General features: G+C 42.4%; 1 protein-coding gene across 4 annotated transcripts; it reads right to left on the reverse strand.

Moving 5' to 3' along the window:
- Positions 1 to 425: 425 nt before the first annotated feature.
- Positions 426 to 19,867, reverse strand: LOC112580426 (zinc finger protein 345). 4 transcript variants are annotated; one of them, XM_044931636.2, is made up of 5 exons: positions 18,850 to 19,857; positions 18,587 to 18,700; positions 9,935 to 10,061; positions 5,460 to 5,543; positions 426 to 3,596 (listed from the first exon to the last, which is right to left on the reverse strand). In XM_044931636.2, the coding sequence occupies exon 5, from the start codon at positions 3,592 to 3,594 to the stop codon at positions 1,192 to 1,194; it is 2,403 nt and encodes an 800-aa protein (XP_044787571.2). In that variant the 5' UTR covers positions 3,595 to 3,596; positions 5,460 to 5,543; positions 9,935 to 10,061; positions 18,587 to 18,700; positions 18,850 to 19,857; the 3' UTR covers positions 426 to 1,191. The 4 variants fall into 4 exon arrangements, 3 of the variants coding, with proteins under 3 accessions (XP_044787571.2, XP_044787570.2, XP_044787572.2); XR_006546141.2 differs by lacking the exon at positions 5,460 to 5,543 and having other exon boundaries at positions 426 to 706; positions 3,309 to 3,596; positions 18,850 to 19,867; XM_044931635.2 differs by lacking the exon at positions 5,460 to 5,543.
- Between the last annotated feature and the right edge of the window lie 1,656 nt (positions 19,868 to 21,523).

Here is a 21,523-nt window from a genome sequence, read left to right on the forward strand (position 1 = left end):
TTAGGGGAATAATATCTGAGTATAACATACTGGTTTGTCAAGTAGGTTTTGGGCCAAGAGGCAGAACCGACTTGGAGACAGAGTTTGGGGTAAAGGCGTAGTACATTAGCATAGCTTAAGACAAACATTTCCATAAGAAAAAGGCATTGGTTATCTCTAGGCTCAAGAATAGCTAACTTCAGGCGAAACCAGGTGTCATTATGGCAACACAGTATTTTAAGAGAAACCTCTCTTTTAAATTTGTATAGAGAAGGAAAAAAAATATTGTTAGTTTGTTTCCTCCTGCCGCTTAAGAGAGATAAAAATGTCTGACACTTGCAGGCTATGTCCTCCATTTGGAGACCCCTGGCCTTCCTGCCTGTTACCCTCTCAGTATACACTAATTTCATGCCTTTTCCAGGAAGAGTTTCCAATACATTTCGAGGTTATCACAAAAGCTGTGTTTATTTCAACAGTGTCAAGTAATAATCATGACCTGTGTTGATATTATAAAGATACATCAATATTGCAGTGAACTGTCATTGTGTTCTTCTTAAAATCAGGGATATTACTATTGAACCCTTACAACCAACTTCTGCTTACTTTACAACATGGAAAGGTTAAATGATCACTTACATCATGGCAACCTCCAGATATTTCACATCAATGAAAAACACGTCCATTTAGATGGCCATTGTCCATTTTACAGTGTGGTATCCTTCATCTTCTAATGGAGGATAGATAGAAATGGTTGCAACACAATATAAAAAGGCTAATCTTTAATAAACCATCAAAAATCTATGTCTGCAAACACACTAGAAACAAAGCATAGTATGGATGGTTTGAGTGCTTAATAACATTCACTTCAAATAATCTCAAATCACATCATTATTAACAAGCATACATACATTACTAAGAATTGTAACTTTCTAACCATCAACCTTCATCTCATGATTTATGCTAATATATCCACTTTCCATGTGTTTTAACTATGGAGTACTCCCTACAGTCATTCTCCTTCAGAGAAACTTCAGAAAAGAGGACTGATGAAATGCCTTCTAGTATGCAGTCTCTGATATTTATTTCGATTTAACTTTTGATTAAAATACCTTTCTACATATTCGTTACATCATCTCCATAGGTTTCTCGTATAAACTCTTGTGTTTTCTGATGCACATTTAGGGAAAATCTCTTCCATCACTTGTGCCATTACTAGGGTTTCTGTCCAGTGTGTGTTCTCAGATGTTTAGTGAGATGATCACTCCGACTAAAGGCTTTGCCACATGCTGTACATTTATAAGGTCTCTCTCCAGTATGAATTCGCTGGTGTGTAGAAAGCGTTGAGTAGCGAGCAAAGGCTTTGCCACATTCAGTACATTTATAAGGTCTCTCTCCAGAGTGCACTCGCTGATGTTGAGTCAGCAATGAGCGACGATGAAAGGCTTTGTTACATTCTTTACATTTATGAGGTCTCTCTCCAGTATGAATTCGCCAGTGTTGAGTAAGTGTCGAGTTGCAAGCAAAGGCTTTGCCACATTCAACACATGAATATGGTCTCTCCCCAGTATGTATTCGCTGATGTCTAGTAAGCCTAGAACGCATAATAAAAGCCTTGCCACATTCTGTACATTGATAACGTCTATCGGCGGTATGAATTCGCTGATGATGACAAAGGTCCGAACTCGTAAAAAAGGCTTTGCCACATTCTTTATATTTGTATGGTTTCTCCCTAGTATGGATTCGATGATGTACAATTAACTTTGACTGAGAAATAAAGGTTTGGCCACACTGTGTACAATGATAAGTTTTCTCTCCAGTATGAATTTGCTGATGTTGGGTAACATGTGAGCTAAGGATAAAGGTTTTGATACGTTCTTTACATTTATAAGGCCTCTCTCCAGTATGAATTCGCTGATGATAGGTTAGACCTGAGTTTTGAATAAAGGCTTTGTTACACTCTTTACATTTATAAGGTCTCTCTCCAGTATGAATTCCCTGATGTTGGGTAAGATGTGACCGATCGATAAAGGTTTTGCTACATTCTTTACATTTATAAGGCCTCTCTCCAGTATGAATTCGCTGATGATAGGTTAGATTTGAGTAATGATTAAAGGCTTTGTTACACTCTTTACATTTATAAGGTCTCTCTCCAGTATGAATTCTCTGATGTTTAGTAAGATGTGTGCGCCGAATAAAGGCTTTGTTACACTCTTTACATGCATACGGTCTCTCCCCAGAATGAACTCGCTGATGTTGAGTAAGAAGTGAGCGACTAAGAAAGGCTTTGTTACATTCTGGACATTTATAAGGCCTCTCTCCAGTATGAATTCGCTGATGATAGGTTAGATATGAGTTTTGAATAAAGGTTTTGTTACACGCTTTACATTTATAAGGTCTCTCTCCAGTATGAATTCGCTGATGTTCAGTAAGACTTGAACTGTAAGGAAAGGCTTTGCCACATTCTGTACATTTATAAGGTTTCTCTCCAGTGTGAATTCGCTGATGTTGAGTAAGATGTGAACGACGGTTAAATGCTTTGCTACAATCTGTACATTTGAAAGGTTTCCTTTCTGTATGGATTTTCCTATGTTTGCTTAGATTGGATGCTTTACTAAAGACATTCCCACATATATTACACTTGTTTTCTTTCTGTGGATTCTGAACAGTCTGCTGTTGAATAAGTTCTGAAGACTGATTAGAAACCTTACCATATTCACAAGTCCTCTCTTCACTACAAGTACTCTTATTTAGAGAAAAACTTGCCATTTCATCAAAGGTATTTCCAAATGTTTTACTTTTAGAATCCTTGTTTGAAGATTCAGGTTCCTGATGTTTCATAAGTTTTGAGTCTCCTTCAACCGTATACCCAGTTTCACTGCCTGAATACCTTCTCACTCCACCATAAATACTCCTGTAATTATTGGAGCTGGAGCTCTTACTTAAGGTCTGACTCATTTTATTATACATGCAAAGCTGCTGTGTAGTAACCACATCATGATATGTACTGAACAATGATGGCTGGGTGGCATCTCTTTCATTTTCATCAACATTATACATCTCGGAATGGGGAGAAAATATCTCTTGTGGGAAGAAAAATGACTCCCTGCTCATGGATCCCTCAAATTGATTAAATTGTGAGTTTGCCCTCTCATTGTTAAATTGTAAGTATTCAGACATGGTTGAATGTATGTTTAGTCGAAGCCTACCTTCAGAATTGTCTGAATGAGTATTTGCAGTAGAGACTAGATTACCTTTAAGATTGTCCATGTTCCCTTTTAGAGAACATGTATGTTTCAAAAAAGGATGGGCATTTTTTCTTAAACACTTACTCTTCTCAGCAGACGTTGAAGACTGAACTTGGTGTTTTTCCCAATTTGATGCACGTTGCTCATTTCTTTTTGCAGTAACATTAGCATTATGTATAACTGTCTCCATTTCTTTATGTCCATATAAACATCCTCTCTGTCTTTCATTTACCCTCGCATATTCCCTGTCTTTCATTAAATTTAAGTTTCCAAGGTGAAATGTTTGACATATTCCTAGGGTTGCTTTGGGGAATATATCTTCTAATGCTGGATTCTTTGGCATCAAATCCTGGGTATCTTGTGGAGACATAGCTGAAAGATACCAAATAACAAGTAATTTTCCCTGCTATTCTCAGTGAATATCTTTAGAGAAAATTGATGATCATAGCTAGTTTAAAAATAAAATAGAGACTGAAGGATCAAGATGCCAGAGGCTTAGGCAGATGTGGAGCTCATCTCTCTCTCCACAAATGAATGAGAAATGGAACAATTCTCACAGAGCACAGCTGAACACTAGCAAAGGCCCTTGGAAATCTGAAAACAGAAGAAAGATTCCTGCTAAGCTAGGTAGGACAAAAGGAAGAGGAGAGCAGGAAGAAGGAAAAGGAAGAGAAGTGGAAGTGGGCTGGTGGCTGCAACCCTGTGGGGAGATGAAAGTGAGGAGAGGTCTCCATACCCCGGGAAGCCCCTCACTGGGGGAGCTCAGTGTGGACAGAAGGAGAGCCTCATTCTCTGTGGGAAGAGAACACAGCCACCAGCGTGTGGCAGCAGGACAGAGTGAGACCTGCACACTGGGTACTGACCTCAGCCTTGCCCATCCAGCCTTAGAGGCTTTTCCACCAATGCAGACAAGAGCTGGGTGCTGAAAGGTGGGGTTTGGAGAGCAGATTGAGGCAGACGACTGCTGTTGGCTGTGAGGAAACAGCCTGAAGTGATGGGAGTGAGGGAGGAGCTCTGCAAACGGGATGCTTGTGGTCGAAGCCTGAACCACCAGAGAGCTGAGCGCCAGTGGTGAGTGATGCCCAAACAGGAAGCCCATTATATCCCTTGTCCCTTACACCGGCCCCTGCTCAGCAGGGACTATGAAAAACTGCATCCATGTAGGTCATTTGATCCCCCAGCCGTAGCCTCCCCCATCGACCTCCTCGACAATCAACAGTCCCCTGTGCTCTGGGGCAGCCTCAGGACCAGAACCTGTGAGTTGGCCAAATGCACAGATGGAGCTGAAAATACAGCTGAACCCCAGGGATTAAGAAGAAAAGCTGAAACCTCTCCTCCCAGCGACACAAGCCATGGTCTTATACTCACAACCGGCTTTGTAACCTTAGCCCCTACGGAGCATCTGAATCAAATACCAGGGCTCTCTCATTCATGGCAGGTGTAGCTTTGGCAGCTGTACACTCTGTGGGCTCCCACACAAAGGGGCTGAACCAGGACAGAGCCTGAGCTGCCCCATAGCACCACAGTGGCTCCAGCTCCACGTTGAATGCAATCCCAGGACCTGACTTCACTGAATCTATGCTGGTGACCTTGTGAAAACAACATCTGAGAGACAACAGGGCCACGGGCCATCATGCCCTCACTTAGGGTGGGGCCAAGAGCAGTGCCAACACTACATAACATGAGAGCTGGCAGAATGCATGAGACGGGACAACAGAGCACACCCTGAGGTGAACATCCCCAGAAGAGTAATACTTAGTGACTTCTTTCCCAGTGGGTGTGCTCCAGTCCCAGCAGCGTGGTACCACAGATCAGAATCACAGCTAAGAATCTGATCTAGGGGCCCTATTCCACCACGCAGGGAGCAGGCACCACCAGAGACAAGGCAGTAACAACCACAGAACAAGGGGACAACAGCCCTGAATATCCCCGGCGGGCTCTGGTCACAGTTACCAGCAATCAAAGCACAGATCAAGAGAGGATAAGGCCACAAACGTCTGGACCAACCTCATCCACCAAGGGACAGATACCAGAAGGAAGACTAACTAGGTTTCTGAACCCGTCAAAACGGAGACCACAAACAGAACGCTGAACAAAATGACATGGCAAAGAAATAGGTTATAGGGGAAGAAACAAGATGAAAACCCCCAAGGACCACTGAATTAAGACGTGATAGGCAATCTAATGATTAATTCTTGCTTTTAGTCATCTTAAGTGGAGACACCAAACACTCACTTTCAGAAATCCTAGGTGCCAGTAATTTTTAATTCCACTTCTTGCCACACATGTTTCTGAGAATGGTCTATTAGATGATTCAACCTAAAAATCATAAATGATAGTGACAGAGAACTAATCAGAAACGGAGGACACAGCAAAATGTCTGAGGAAACTGAAAACAAATAAGATAAACTTAATACAGTACTAGTTTTAAGAAATTCAAAAAGAAGAGAGACTTTAAAACTATGATTGAAACAGGGAAGTCTACTCATTGCTCTGTGGGACCTAAATGGGAAGGAGATCAAAAGAGCAATAAAGACTAGAGATCTCTTTAAGAAAAATAGAGGTACTGGGAATATTTCATGCAAAGATGGGAACAATAAAGGACAGAAACGGGATGGACCTAAAAGAAGCAAAAGATATTAAGAGAAGGTGGCAGGAATACACGGAAGAACTATAGAAAAAAAAAAAAACTTAATGACCGAAATAACCACGATGATACAGTCACTCACCTAGTAACAGACATCCTGGGGTCCAAAGTCAAGTCGGCTTTAGAAGGCATGATGACCAACAAAGCTAGTGTAGGTGATGGAACTCCAGCTGAGCTATCTGAAGTTAAACGATGATAGTGCTAACGTTCTGCACTCCATAAGCCAGCAAATTTGGAAAACTCAGCAGTGGCCTCAGGACGGGAAAAGGTCAGTTTTCATTCCAATCACAAAGAAAGGCAATGCCAAAGAAAGCTCAAACTACTACACAATTTCCCTCGTTTCAAACAATAGCAAAGGCTCAAAATTCTCCAAGCCAGGCTTTAACAGCACGTGAACTGAGAGCTTCCAGCTCTTGAAGCTGGATTTAAAAATGGCAGAGGAACCAGAGATCAAATTGCCAGCATCCCTTGGATCATATAAAAAGCAAGAGAGTTCTGGAAAAACAACTACATCTGCTGTATTGACTACACCACAGCCTTTGATTGCGTGGATCACAAGAAACTGTGGAAAATTCTTAAACAGATGGGAACACCAGACTACATTACCTGCCTCCTGAGAAACCTGTATGCATGTCAAGAAGCAACAGTGAGAACTGGACATGTGACAATGGACTGATTCCTAATTGGGAAAGGAGTACGTCAAGGCTGTATATTGTCAGCCTGCTTATTTAATTTATATGCACAGTACATCATGTGACATACCAGGTTGGATGAAGCACAAATTGGAATCAAGATTTCAGGGAGAAATGTCCATAATCTCAGATATACAGATGATACCACCCTTATAGAAGAAAATGAAGAGGAGTTGAGGAGTCTCTTGATGAAACTGAAAGAGGGTGAAAAAGGTGGCTTCAAACTCAACCTTCAAAAAACGAAGATCATGGCACTGGTCAGATCGGTTTCATCGCAATTGGCCGGAGAAACAGTGTTTCCACACTGAGAGACTTTATCTTTTGGGCTTCCTAAATCATTGTAGATGGTGACTACAGCCATGAAAGTAAAAGACCCTTCCTCCTTGGAAGAAAAGCTATGACCAACCTAGGCAGCATATTAAAAAGCAGAAACATTACTTTGCTGACAAAGGTCCATCTAGTCAAAGCCATGGTTTTTCCAGTAGTCATGTATGGATGTGAGAGCTGGACCATGAAGAAAGCTGAGCACCGAAGAATTGATGCTTTTGAACTGTGGTGTTGGAGAAGACTCTTAAGAGTCCCTTGGACCGCAAGAAGACCACACCACTCCATCCTAAAGGAAATCAGTCCTGAATATTCATTGGAAGGACACGGTGAAGCTGAAGCTCCGATACTCTGGCCACCTGATGTGAAGAACTGATCCACTGAGAAAGACCCTGATGCTAGCAAAGATTGAAGATGAGAAGAGAAGGGGACAACAGAGGATGAGATGGTTGGATGTATCGTGGACTCGATGGACATGAGTTTGAGCAGGCTCTGGGAGTTGGTGATGGACAGGGAAGCCTGACTTGCTGCAGATCATGATTGCAGACTCAGAATCGACTGAGCGACGCAACTGAACGGATATGTATAATTGATTCTCTTTGCTGTATAGGAGTACAAAATTGGAAAACAGCTATATTCCAATTAGAACTTTTAAAAACGATGTCTTTATATAATTTAAAAATTGTCATAGTTTGAATCAACCGAGAACAATATAGTGGAAAATGTGCTAAGATTTTATGTCAATTTATTTTAAAATTCTTGACTTAACAGAATAACATATTTAATACATTTGAATCAGTTCTAATGAGGTGGATGAAACTGGAGCCTATTATACAGAGTGAAGTAAGCTAGAAAGAAAAACACCAATAGGGTATACTAATGCATATATATGGAATTTAGAAAGATGGTAACAATAACCCTGTATAGGAGACAGCAAAAGAGACACTGATGTATAGAACAGTGTTTTGGACTCTGTGGGAGAGGGAGAGGGTGGGATGATTTGGGAGAATGTCATTTAAATACGTATAATATCATATATGAAAAGAGTCGCCAGTCCAGGTTCGATGCACGATACTGGATGCTTGGGGCTGGTGCACTGGGATGACCCAAGGGATGGTACGGGGAGGGAGGAGGGAGGAGGGTTCAGGATGGGGAACACGTGTATATCTGTGGCAGATTCATTTCGATATTTGGCAAAACCAATACAATATTGTAAAGTTTAAAAATAAAATAAAATAAAATAAAAGAATAACGTATTTTAACATGTTAGAATTGGGGCAAATACACTACAGATATTTCATATGAGATCATATAAGGAAAAGAGAAACTTTGAAGTCAACTTGAGATGTGCATTCTTTCATTGTCACGAGGTTTTGCTTTCAGCAGTGAAAAATTACTTGAATTTGAAATGTATTTAGAAGGTCCAATGTGTTGCTCCAAAATTGATTTTTCTGGGCTCCAAAATCACTGCAGATGGTGATTGCAGCCATGACATTAAAAGACGCTTACTCCTTGGAAGGAAAGTTATGACCAACCTAGATGCTGCCGCTGCTGCTAAGTCGCTTCAGTCGTGTCCGATTCTGTGCGACCCCACAGACGGCAGCCCACCAGACTTCCCCGTCCCTGGGATTCCCCGGGCAAGAACACTGGAGTGGGTTGCCATTTCCTTCACCAATGCATAAAGTGAAAATTGAAGTGAAGTCGCTCAGTCGTGTCTGACTCTAGCGACCCCATGGACTGCAGCCTACCAGGCTTCTCCGTCCATGGGATTTTCCAGGCAAGAGTACTGGAGTGGGTTGCCACTGCCTTCTCCGGCCAACCTAGACAGCATATTCAAAAGCAGAGACATTACTTTGCCAACAAAGATTCGTCTACTTAAGGCTATGGCTTTTCCTGTGGTCAGGTATGGATGTCAGAGTTGGACTGTGAAGAAGGCTGAGCGCCGAAGAATTGATGCTTTTGAACTGTGGTGTTGGGGAAGACTCTTGAGAGTCCCTTGGACTGCAAAGACATCCAACCAGTCCATTCTGAAAGAGACCAGCCCTGGAATTTCTTTGGAAGGAATGATGCTAAAGCTGAAACTCCAGTACTTTGGCCACCTCATGCGAAGAGTTGACACATTGAAAAAGACTCTGATGCTGGGAAGGATTGAGGGCAAGAGGAGAAGGGGACGACAGAGGGTGAGATGGCTGAATGGGATCACTGACTCGATGGATGTGAGTCTGAGTGAACACTGGGAGTTGGTCGTGGACAGGGAGGCCTGGCATGCTGCGATTCATGGGGTCGCAAAGGGTCGAACACGACTGAGCGACTGATCTGATCTGATCTGATCTGATGTGTCGCTCCCAGTGGATAGGAAATTATAAACCAGAGAACAAAAACCCATCCCCAGTATCGCTAGAAGTTTGGCAGTTTGTCTACCAATCCACACACATTTCTGTCTAGAGGTAGAAGGAAACTTTAAAAGGACTCTCATACAGTTACTCAGAAATCGGCAGAGTTTTCCTAGGGCCCCCAAGAAATCGAAAAACAATGAATGAATGCAGTTTGTCACAAGCCAAGAGGAGACTTGTAGTTCACACTGTGATGGAAAAAGCAATCACTGGAGATAAATTCACGAATGGTTTAAGAGACAGAATGGGGCAGGTGATACATTTCTATACAGTAGCAAACACAAACCCAGGTTTCTGAAAACCATTTTCAGTGAAGCAAATCTTCCAAAACCATGTGATGAAGGATGAGTTCCTCGCTGCTCCTTGTGTGAAATTAAGAGAGGGTGCAGCTATTTAATACCACAGAACTTACACAATTACCACGAACCTAGAAGGAAGGAGGCAGAGTATATCAAGGAAGAAAAACGTCACCAGAATAACGAATCATCATGAATCATCCCCTTTCTATCTAAACTCACAAATACCCATTTTGGCCCTAGAAAGCAGAGATCTGAAACTACGGTGGGAAGCAGAAAATTTCAGAAGACATTCCTGACATGACGGAACTAAAACCCAGTGGGTAGATAAGGGATTCTGGAAGGCAGTTATCCTCACCCAAGGAGGCCAGGTTCCCGTAGTTCTCTAACATCACGTCTCTGTACAATTCCCGCTGACCGAGGTCCAGGCATTCCCACTCCTCTTGAGTGAAGTCTATGGCCACATCCTGGAACGTCAGCCATCCCTGAAATACAAAGTGCAGATACCAATAGGCCGTGGGAAGTCTTCCTAATGTGATCCAAGATGAAAACGGCAAGTTGAGAGTCCTGGTCGAGATTTAGTGGCTTCGCTGGTATTATACAATATATTTTTTACACAGTACTCCTTTCTACCCAATTTCTAATGTGAACAAAAGAGGATGAGTGATGATCCACAAGCCATTAGAGAAACTACTCTCATCTGAAAGAGCAATTATAGAATAATCAGGGCAGTATGAGCATATTTATTCTTCAGTGTTCTACTCGTGTAACGCAGTATAAATGTTTATCAAAGAAATAGGACTTTTTTTTTTTTAATGTATTCTGAACCAAGAGTTCTGAAGTGGGGCCAAATCGCCACATTTTTAGCAAGGTTATTTGAGTTAGTAATGTTGAAAATTCTGCTCGATGAATGAGGATTTTGAACCCCAATGAAACAGAATACTAAGGTAAGAATTCATACTTAAGTTGGAACTTTGTTTTACACACTTCAACAGGTCTAATAGGATAGTAACCTTTCTTGTGGTCTGGGGTTGTGTTGGAAAAGAATTTCCAGACTTGAGACAAAATGAGAGGGAAGTAAAATTTATTAGAATGGGGGACGCTGTTAGAAGAGCAGGCCAGCGCAAATGAGAACGGATGTTGGGCAGGGGTCCTTAGTCCACTCATAGCCAGGGTACAAGGAATGGGATAGGGGTCTTGCGGATCATTTGCTGAATGGATGAGGCACCTATACTGGGTGGGGGAAGAGTAAGAAAAACAATTTCTGCTTATGGGGTAGGAGGAGAGACTGTTTATACTGCTCAGGAGGACCTGAAATCCATCAACAGTTACAACATGGGGGAGGGAACGATGCTAAGGGTCTTGTTTTTTCCTTCCTGCATTCCAGGACCCTCTTCTGTTTTATCTGATCTTTAGTCCCTGTGTCACCATATATCTCCCTCTTTCTTTTTATGGCCAATTTTTTGGCCCTTGTTGATACCTTGGTCACGTCTTACTATCTACCCATTTCCCTTCTCACACATTTGGGAATCCAGTTTCCAGGAAAAGAGGGCAAAGACCACTCTGGCTTCTTCAGGCTGAACAGAGGGCCATGGGGCTCTGGGTTCCCTTTGTCTACTCTGTCAGGGAGCATTTATGGAGGGAGATGAGAGTCCATGGAATGATAAGGTGACTTGTTTCAGCGTTGTCTAGGTGTTAGGGAATATTCTTGCAGGACCACTTGGAAACTTGTTGTATTTTAGAAGAAACAAACTTTACAAGAAAGTTAAAGGTACATGGCCCAAAGATGAAGAGAAGTAGAAAAGCTGCTCAGTGGCTAGCCAGGAAAACCAGGGCTGGACATTGGTTCGTGACATTAGTGTTTCTCTAGGTACGAGAAGCCTGCATTGGGGCTCAGAAAATCTTTACCTGAAAACATCTCCCTCTCGGAAGGCCAGTTCTGGGTTTTTCCCAGAGCAGAGTGCCTTATTTCTGATCTCTACTCTGAACTCCTTTTGCAGGGTGTTGAATGTCAGGAGCTTACAGTAATCATGATGTCAGCTTTGTAGAGACAGCTGGCAGAGTCCAGTCAGCAGAGTCCCTTCATAGCCACATATTTGACCATGCTCTGGGGGCATTTCTTGGCCATTGTGTCCTGCGGCACTGGGTAGGCTCATTCCCAGGTCTAGGGAAGGATCCATTGATAGGCCACTCAATGTGCTGTTTCTAGAGCGGGCCTTGTGAGTAGCAAAATCTCTGGACCATACCTGTCTAAGTAGCCTCTTGGTCCAGGAAAATATTCCCTTTTCTTCCTTCTTCCCATATCTAGAGTTACATTATTACAATCATTGAGAGCATGTGGAGCTGCATATCAGCATTTTATCACAGGCTCAGCCACACATTGAGTAACATAAGAATCAATCCTCTGAAACAAGCAACATAGAAAATAATATAGCTAGAGCTAGCAATTATTAGTCAGGACTAAGTAAGAAGGAAAGGTCAAGAACTTTCATTAGGTAGAGCCCAGTATACTCCAGGTCATCTGACTTTTCTTGTTAAATGACTAGCCAGATGGTAATCTCCTGGTTGTATATCACGGAGCATCTATTCTTTATCTGAAGATTGCTTACTGAGATTAGCTTTAGAAACAAATTTAGAGTATCCTTTTTTATAACACAATTAAATCTTTTAGAAATATAACAGAAGAAGGAACTATCTCAGAAGTGAATCATAGTGAACACTAGACTTTAGTTAACAAAACTAGAAACTGACTTTAGCAATGAAAAAAAAGTTAATATTCAGTGAAACATAATTTTTTCCTTATGAGGGCATTAACCCTGTAGCCCGGGAAGGCTTTAACCCATCATATAGAAATGAGGTTTGTCAGGGAGCCGGGAAAAGCCAGGCAGCCATGTTGGATTTCCCATAGCCCTGACTCTTTGATTTACAGCTATTGTTCACCCATTTTTAATTCCCTGATTGACAAGCAGACCATGGCCATGTTTTAAGGACATCAGGATGGCAAACGTCTAAGCATGAGGGGTTATTTTTGTAGAAGAAGAATCAGCTTTGTCTACATGTACCATAATCTTAAGGAATGCTTATTCACTTTACCAAAGTAAAAAAAAAGATTTTAAAAATGAATATAAATCACTTAAAGGGAAAGAAATTCATAATCTCTTATTGAAAGCTGCATTCTAAGAAAACTTTGTTCTATTAACATAGAGAGTCAACTAAATTCCAGTCTGACTTGTTTATTGGTTGACCTTAGAAAAATCTTTTCCGTAAATCATGAAGTCGCAGTATTCTTACAAAGGCACCAGAGTGAAACCATAGAAGGCATGTTTAAATCTGATTAAACTGCAGTTGACAGTGTACCTGGTCACTGCTGTGACTTGTAACACGTTCACTGGATAAGTAGAATTATAGTTGACCACATTTTATTAGGGCATATCAGATCTATGGTGACTTCCCTGGTGGCCCAGCAGCTAAGACTCTGAACTCCCAAGGCAGGGGACCCAGGTTCGAACCCTGGTTGGGCAACTAGATCCTGCATGCTGCAACTAAGATCTGGCGCGGCCAAATAAATAAATATTTGGGCTTCCCTGGTGGTTCAGATGGTAAAGCATCTGCCCGCAATGAGGGAGACCTGGGTTCGATTCCTGGGTTGGGAAGGTCGCCTGGGGAAGGAAATGGCAATCCATTCTAGAACTCTTGCCTGGAAAATCCCATGGACCAAGGAGCCTGATAGGCTACACCCCATGGGGTCGCAAAGAGTTGGACATGACTGGGCGACTTCACTTCACTTCACAGATCTATATGAACTCACATAATTTTAAGATGTCTATATTAGTAACATCCACCATACAGCATAATCTGAGATTTATCACCCCTTCAACAGTACTTCCCATGTAATTTAACATGTCCAATGAACCCAGGTAGTTTAATAGTTCCCTGGGATGTCTCAGGGGCCCTCTGAAGCATTCCAAAGCCAGCTAGAAATCAAGTTATTTAGGAAGTTTTGTGGACAAATTTCAAAAGGGGTTATAACACTCAGTCAGATACAATCATATAGATCACTGGGAGACTATATTCACTTAGCCAAAGTAATGAAGATTCAAAGGTAAACAGAACACATCCCTTCAGAGGTAAAGAAACTTAAAATCCAGTATCAAAGGCAGCTCAACATCTCAAGAAAACTTGTATTTATGCACAAAACTCTTCCCTTGGCGTCCACTTTCCATAAAATATTCTTATCACTTTCTGTACCCATGACTTTGTTCTCGTATCCTGAAACAGCCACCTGTAAGTCAGATCTATTTCCTTTTCCCTTCATAAAATGTCATTTCATCCCTCATACCTTCTTTAGTGAAAATACACATCCTACTTTCTTTAAGCAACCAAGAACTTAAGCATTCTATAGATTGGTGAACATAAATACCCGTGATAATTTTTATAAAAACATTTCTAGAGAACATCTCAGGATGGCATCAAGCATTATTCATGAATAGTCCAAAATCTCTACTTTCTCTGTAAGAGGAAGTTAATCCTCAGTAATGAATGTTTCAGGATCTTATTTTATTTGGAAATGACCTAGCTAGTAAATAAACTTCCATCACTTAGTGTAGCACAGCCCCAGAAATTCAGGTTACCAAAATGTAGAGAATGTTTTAGACAGACATTTTTAAATATAATTATTCTTAAAAGAGTTTCTCTGAAAGCTCGTATCTTTTTTACATTTCCGTTGAGGTTTTTTCTCTTTTTTTCTTTTCCTTTACTAGAGGTACTTTGCTTCTAAGTCACTTCAGTCCTGTCCAACTCTGTGCGACCCCATAGACGGCAGCCCACCACGGTCACCCGTCCCTGGGATTCTCCAGGCAAGAACACTGGAGTGGGTTGCCATTTCCTTCGCCAATGCAGGAAGGTGAAAAGTGAAAGTGAAGTCGCTCAGTCGTGTCTGACTTTTAGAGACCCCATGGACGGCAGCCTACCAGGCTCCTCCATCCATGGGATTTTCCAGGCAAGTATACTGGAGTGGGGTGCCATTGCCTTCTCCGAGAGGTACTTTGCTGGTTGACAAACTTGTAACAGATATAAAAATATTAAAATATATTTAACTTATAATAAACCTAGGCACAATGAAAATACTGTGCCTAATGACTCTTAGACATATCTACATCAGATTAGCAAACAAACACTAATACTGGATATTTAATATTGAATATTTCCCAGTTCACGAGAATATGAAATTGATTTAGTTTAATTTCTCTTGTAGTTAGAATTGTCTGATTTCTAAGTGTTTCCTTTCTTTTAAGCCAATTAAATTAGAACTCATTTACAACTTCAGCATTAAAAAAAAAAAAAAAAAGAGTGCATACTGAGATATACATAAATTCAGACAATAGACAGAGATCTCATAGTTTCCTGCCTGAGATTTAAAATGTCTCTTTGACCCTCTTTTTTGTTTGCTTGTTTGTTTGTTTGGCTTGAAGTTCTGATTTGCCCAAGGGTGAGTCAGGTCTAAGGCAAAGTGGGCAGTGTTTTTCAAGGACAGGGAAAGGGGTAACTTCAAGCTTTTCCCTAGGCAGGCCTTTTAACAAGCTAGTTGTTTGTAAATGCATATGCAAAAAGAGCCAGTTTTGCAGTTTCCAAGGGAAAGAAAATTTCATTTTAACCAGTTTTCTCCAGTCTAAAGACTATCAGGGCCATCTTGTGTCAAAAAGACATCTTCCCTTTCTGTAGTCTTAGTTTTATAGCTAAAACATAGACCAACGAATGCTCCAATTGTCTCTGATCTTTCAGCTGATAAAATTTTGGACTGCCCCTCTGGTGGGAAGTGATGTCTTTGGCCCATCAGAAGAATCTGAAGGGTTAAGGGAATTTGCAGGAGTAGGGGAAGCTTGGTCCTTCCCAGGCCTGAGAAACAGGAGTAGTCAGAAGGGAATTTTTTAGGATGTTCAGGAGTGGGGGAAGCTTGGTTCCCTCTCCACCTGAGAGATCAGCTTCCTTAGAAGGGGATTCTTTAGAATGTTAGGGCAGTTTTTGATCCTTCAGGCTTTTGAATGTAGAAGAAAGAGCTGGACCAAAGGGAACCTCAGAATCCTTTCCCAGAGATCCTGTGGATATGAAAGGCTGAGTAGGGGTCATCTAGGAAATCTGATGGAGAGACACACAGAGGGACAGGAGACAGGAGGCAACAGAACAGGAGGAAGTTCTGAGTCCTTTCCCGTCTTTTGGCAAAACCTAGTGTGCCACTCAGAGGACATTTTTGGGGGTCCCCCATTTGTATTGGAGCCAGGCCTTTTGGAGGGTCAAAATTTTCCAGTTTCTGACAATGTAGCCAAGGCTTGAGTATGAGAGAGCCTCCTGGGATATAACAGAAACCACTCTTCGCCTACCTACCATAGAATGGGAGTACTGAGAGGCACTGGCTGACAGAAAGGCGTGCCTTTTTCCCCAGTGGTCTCTCCGAGCGACTGATGGCACAGAATGGCCGAGTGACCCAACAGTCGAGTAACACAGTGAGAGGTGACCACTGAGAACCCTGCAGCTAAGCCACCAGGTGACACGGGTAGAGAAAGACAGATTCCCTGCAGCAACCAGGTGATTCACCATTTGGTGATTCCCTGAAAAGAGAAGGCACTCTTGGGATGGCTCAGAGGCAACACCCAGGCTCCTGTAAATCAGTCCGGACCAAAAGGGAAAGAAGTGAAAGCGACAGGGAAGAAGGCTGAGGAATCGGCTGTAGAATATATCCGGGAGGCGGTGGCCAGGTGACAATGGTCTCTGTTTTGCCTCAACTACTATGTTCCTGACACGGTGGACGGAAGTTGTCATGCTGGGGGTGGATGCCCTTGAAACAACTCAAAATCAGTAATGGTGCTCTCATACCTTTTGGCACATATTTTATCAAACAGCCATTAAATAGCAGAGCTTAAACTTTACTTCAGTTTATTTACTTTAGCTTTTAACTAATAAAATTTTAACTAATGACAGATTCACAGAGACAGCTCTAAGAAAAGGTGAGAGAAGATTTTGTAACTGTAAAGAATACTAAAGACAAGAAAAGTTTCATTCACTCAGTCATGTCCAATTCTTGTGACCCCATAGATTCTAACTTGCCAGGTTCCTTTGTCCAAGAAATTCCCAAGCAGTAATACTGGACAGGGTAGTCATTGCCTTCCACAGAGTTCTTCAAAAAAACTAACCAAAAAAAAAAAAAAAAAAAGATGAAGGAGAAGAAGAAGAAAAGAAAATTGATCAAGTCATGCTAATATTTTGATACATACAGTCCAGTTCAGTTCAGTCGCTCAATCGTGTCACCTCTTCAGGATCCCACAGACCATAGCATGCCAGGCTTCCCTGTCAATCACCAACTCCTGGAGCCTAGTCAAACTCATCTCCACTGAGTACAGACATACACTCAAATAGGGGTATATACTCATTAGGAGGAAGAGAGAAAAAAGTTTCCTGTCACTAAACTCACGTAATTATGAATGGATTAAAAATGTGCTGTAGTTTTAATACATTTTAAAATACAGCAATGAGCTCTATTTTAAATTTTAATACAGTTGAGCATAGATTAGGACTAATAAGATTCTTGTAAACATTTTGGAAAATACAAAGCTGTGATGAGACTCTGTGATGTGAGCATGGAGTGTACTGGAAAAGAGCGGGCCTGGGCTTGGGATGAAAACCGCCACTCCCCAAACCAGTATCTCTGCTAAACACATGTGAGTGTTCAAATCAAATGGAGAAAAACAAATTCATAGCATGGGAATCTCACAGAAACACCTAAACCGATGAACATGAGTCATGGAGTAAGAAGTACATGGAAGAATGCATTATCATTGCATGAGTATTTTGGCACTATTATGGAAACTATGATCTCAATCTATCATTAAAACATATTAGTATGGGCAGTTCGTGATGATCCAGTGACTAAGACTCTGAGATCCCGATGCACAGAGCTCTGATTCTTTCCCTGATCAGGAAACTGGATCCCACACGTTGTAGCTAAGAGTTTACATGTCACAATCAAAGAACCTGAAAATTACGAGGATGACTGAAGATCCTACCTCCCACAACGAAGGCCCAGTGCAGCCGAATAAATAAAGATTTTTAAAATGTGTCATAAGCAAATTTCACTTCATATATGCCTTTCCCGATCTGTGGCCTAATTTTGGAAGGGCTGATGCTAAAGCTGAAATTCCAGTAGTTTGGCCACCGCATGTGAAGAGTTGAATCATTGGAAAAGACTCTGATGCTGGGAGGGATTGGGGGCAGGAGGAGAAGGGGATGACAGAGGATGAGATGGCTGGATGACATCACCGGCTCCATGGACATGAGTTTGGGTGAATTCCGGGAGTTGGTGATGGACAGGGAGGCCTGGCGTGCTTAGATTCATGGCGTCGCAAAGAGTCCGACTCGACTGAGCGACTGAACTGCACTCAAGTGGACTGAACTGCACTCAATTGAACTGAACTACATTTAAGTAGCTAGTTTCCCTTATCGATAGAGCGCAGTCTCTGCAACGTTTTAATTTCTGAAACTTTTCTGAAGAACTGTGGACCACTGAGTTCACTCGATAAGGACAATCTGTAACTCCGGTTCTAATGAGCTGAAGCTGCATCCATATGTAAACTCATCACAGCATTTCCCCTACTTCACCATGATCCTAACACCAGACCACATCCCAGTGGGAATCTCTGGTACCAGTGCTTCCCCGTGTTGATCTCACACAAACGGCATATAGTGAACAACTCAACGTCACTAATTCATTTTGAGAATTCATCATGCTCTAGAGAAAGCTGGGATACAGACAATGGATAGCAGGCTCTGGGATTTAACAGAGAAGTTAATCTAAAGACCAGTTCTTCACTATTTTAAGAAAAAAAGGGAAAAATAAGAAGAAGGCAACACCCAATCCCCCAGGGAGAAAACTTAGAGAACTAAAGGTTTGCAGGTTCTCAGTCCAGGCATTTCAGGAGGAAAAGCAGACACATTCCCAGACCCGGGACAGGACATTTACCTGAGAAGCTGCCATTTCCTCCTCTTCTTCCTGCTGCCGTGGGTCTTTCCTGGGGATGTTATTTCAAAAACGCACATCCACAGGTTGAGAAAACACCTTCGAAGGCTGTTTCACCTGCAACCGATAAAGTGAAACTGAAGAAAGAAACTTCTTGTTTCCCCCGCCGTTTTCGGAGCCTTTTTTTGGCTTCCCCTGTTCCTGATCTGTAGGCCGCAATCAAGACTAATCTGATATGCTAATCACATTTTGTGTTTGGTGCTTACCTGTGGTGATTTCTCTTTGCAGATCACCCCCGAGAGCTCTCCTTTCTTTTTGCATTACAGAGAACAGGTCACAGTACAATTCACGGGAGACTTTGGACCTGACCACTGGGCTAGCTGACACACATTATGAGGGGTTTTGAAACCTGGCGGGTGAAGAATCGCATTTAGGAGCCCTGCGCTGCAGCCTCACACTCCACACTCCTGAGACCTTTCTGGAGCTGAGGATTAGGGCGGGAACTTGGAGAAAGAAAGGTTGCTGGGCTGCTTGCCCGGGGAGGGGCTCTTTCTAGGATGGGTGTGGCCCTCCACCGCCTCTGCCTGTGCCCTTGGGGGAGGGGTGGTGGGGAATGCGTGCTTGGCGGGAATCACCTGGGGGCCTTGGGTTCCTGCAAAGCTTTGTTCTCAGAACTCTTGCCAAAGATTCCTTGCCTTTAGCGTGCCAAGTCTGACTCTTTGCCACCCCATAAACTGTAGCCCGCCTGGCTCTTTTGCCAATGGAGATTCTCCAGGAAAGAATACAGGAATGGGTTCCATGCCTTCCTCTGGGAGATCTTCCTGATCCAGGAATTGAACTCACCACTCTGGTGTATCCTGCATTGCCAAGCGGTTCTTGACCGCTAGTGCCACTTTGGAAGCCACAGGATGCCCTGAATAATTAGGGTTTTTTCACTACCCTCTGGAGCCTGAGGAAACATGTTTTCACAAAATGATTTGCACTGTGACCACCTGTCTGCAGGCAAGGGACCTCCAACTTCAGAGACCAGGAGGCTGAAAGTGCTTCCATTGTTGCCAAAACCAAACACCGCACTCCGAGAGTTGGAGAACTCAGGTTTATTATGTGGGCGTGCCCTAAGAACTTAACACTCCCAGCTCTGAGCCCCAAACAAAGGGGTTACAGAGTTTTTATACTTCGACAGGCATGATTAAGAGAGTTTGAGATTTGCAGGGGCTAGGGCAATTGCAAAGAACAGGACTAGGGTGAGTGAGATAAATTCCAGTTCCTAGTATTCTGAGTCCCCACTTTTTGAGACCTACGTGATTAAGACTTTGCAAAGAGCAAACTGATTTACAGAGGCAGAAGGAGCAGGAAGTTATGTAAAAATTTGACATTTTCCTCTTCATTGCCCTCTCTTGATGCTTCTATCACTCATTGCAGAAAGCATCATCTCATGTTCGATAGGATATTCAGAGCTCCAGGTCAGTTAGGAGACTATATTCAGCTATTAACATTTGCAACTTTCTGGATTTGAGAGGTTATGAACTGGTAATATCTCTGAGAATACAAGGGGCAAACAAAAGCACCTCTAAGAACATGAATAGAGGACAGGTTAATGGGAGAAGCCACGAAGCCCAGCTCCAGATATTGTTCCAATTACTTCAGGAATTTTCTAGTTCCTCTCTGCTTTTCATGATTCATTCCCTTAGTTGTTAGGCCATGTCTCTTACTATTCTTAATTGGTTTATATAAAAGCAGCATTCTTCATTCAAGCAGAGGCCTGCCTTTTCAGCTGTCAATAGGTCTAGCCCTCTCCTATTCTGTAAAGCCACCTTAGCCAAATAATCTCGCTAGTCCTGTAAGGCCACTAAAGATGTGGCTGCTCTCTCAGTGTCGTCTGTGCGTTGTCGCCACGCGTTCTGGGAAATGAACTCACTCAGAAAGACAATGCAGATAGTGTAGTGCAGTTTATTACACCGGAAGGCTCAAGGCAGAGTCTCCTCTTAGCCAAGCACCCCGACCAGTTTTTGTGAAAGCCTTACATACCCTACGTGTATAAGGTTCGCTGAAACTAGTCTGAACAAAGGAAAAAGAAAGATACAATCAAAGTTAACCCGCAATCATATGCCTTAAGCCTAGGTAGTTAACAGTCAACAATTATCAGTAAGCCTGTGGTCATAGCCCAGTAAGGATAATAGAACGTATGATTCTATTCAGTTACACAGAAAATTAGGACATTCTTTTAGGCCACAGAGAGCCCTGGGCCTCTTCCTTCCAGGGGGCCTGGTTTTCTAGTGGATATTTCATTTCCATAGATACTGGGCATATGGCTCAAGGTCCACAGTCCAGCCCAAGATGGAGTCCTGCTTTCAAGATAGAGCGTGTTCTGTTTCCTCCTTCATGTGAAGTCCTTGGATAGTATATGGGAGAAGGTGAGTGATGAAGCAATCCTCCTGTTCCAATACTTATCCCAGCCAAAATTTTGGAACCAAACTAGGGGATAAACTGGATGGGTCTTTTTGACTGCACGTGTGCTGTCAGAGGTACGGTGAGAGTCTGGTTGTTAGGGCCAATATTCATCAGGGGAGTGAGGAAAGCTAAGGTGCAGATACCCATCCATTGATTGGTAGACATAAGTAAGCATCTGTCCCACAAACCAAGAAAAGGCCTTGATGGGGGCGGCACCATATTGTGTCTGTGGGAAGATGAGTGGGCCACTCACCTTTTACAGTTCGATTACTTTCGTCCCTGGCTAAATTGATTACAGCTTCAGTTCTTCATCATTTGTAAATTATCTGGAGCCTTTTGAGCTAACTCAATTGCCCTTAAGACCAGCCCTTTTAAGGGTGGATCTATAAGAGTTCCCATGGCTGTTGCAATATTTCATGGTACTTCTGTAGCTAAATACCGTGGAGCTCCTAAGGATAAGCAAAGCCTGCAATCCCTGGCCAGCTGGGG

Source organism: Bubalus bubalis, chromosome 18 (assembly GCF_019923935.1).
Source record: "Bubalus bubalis isolate 160015118507 breed Murrah chromosome 18, NDDB_SH_1, whole genome shotgun sequence".
Lineage (NCBI taxonomy): Eukaryota > Metazoa > Chordata > Mammalia > Artiodactyla > Bovidae > Bubalus > Bubalus bubalis.

Excerpts from the sequence above, each read along its gene's own strand:
- LOC112580426 (XM_044931635.2), bottom strand. Across the intron at positions 3,597-9,934 it reads CGGGAACCTGGCCTCCTTGG|CTATGTCTCCACAAGATACC; the intron begins GTGAGGATAACT and ends GGTATCTTTCAG.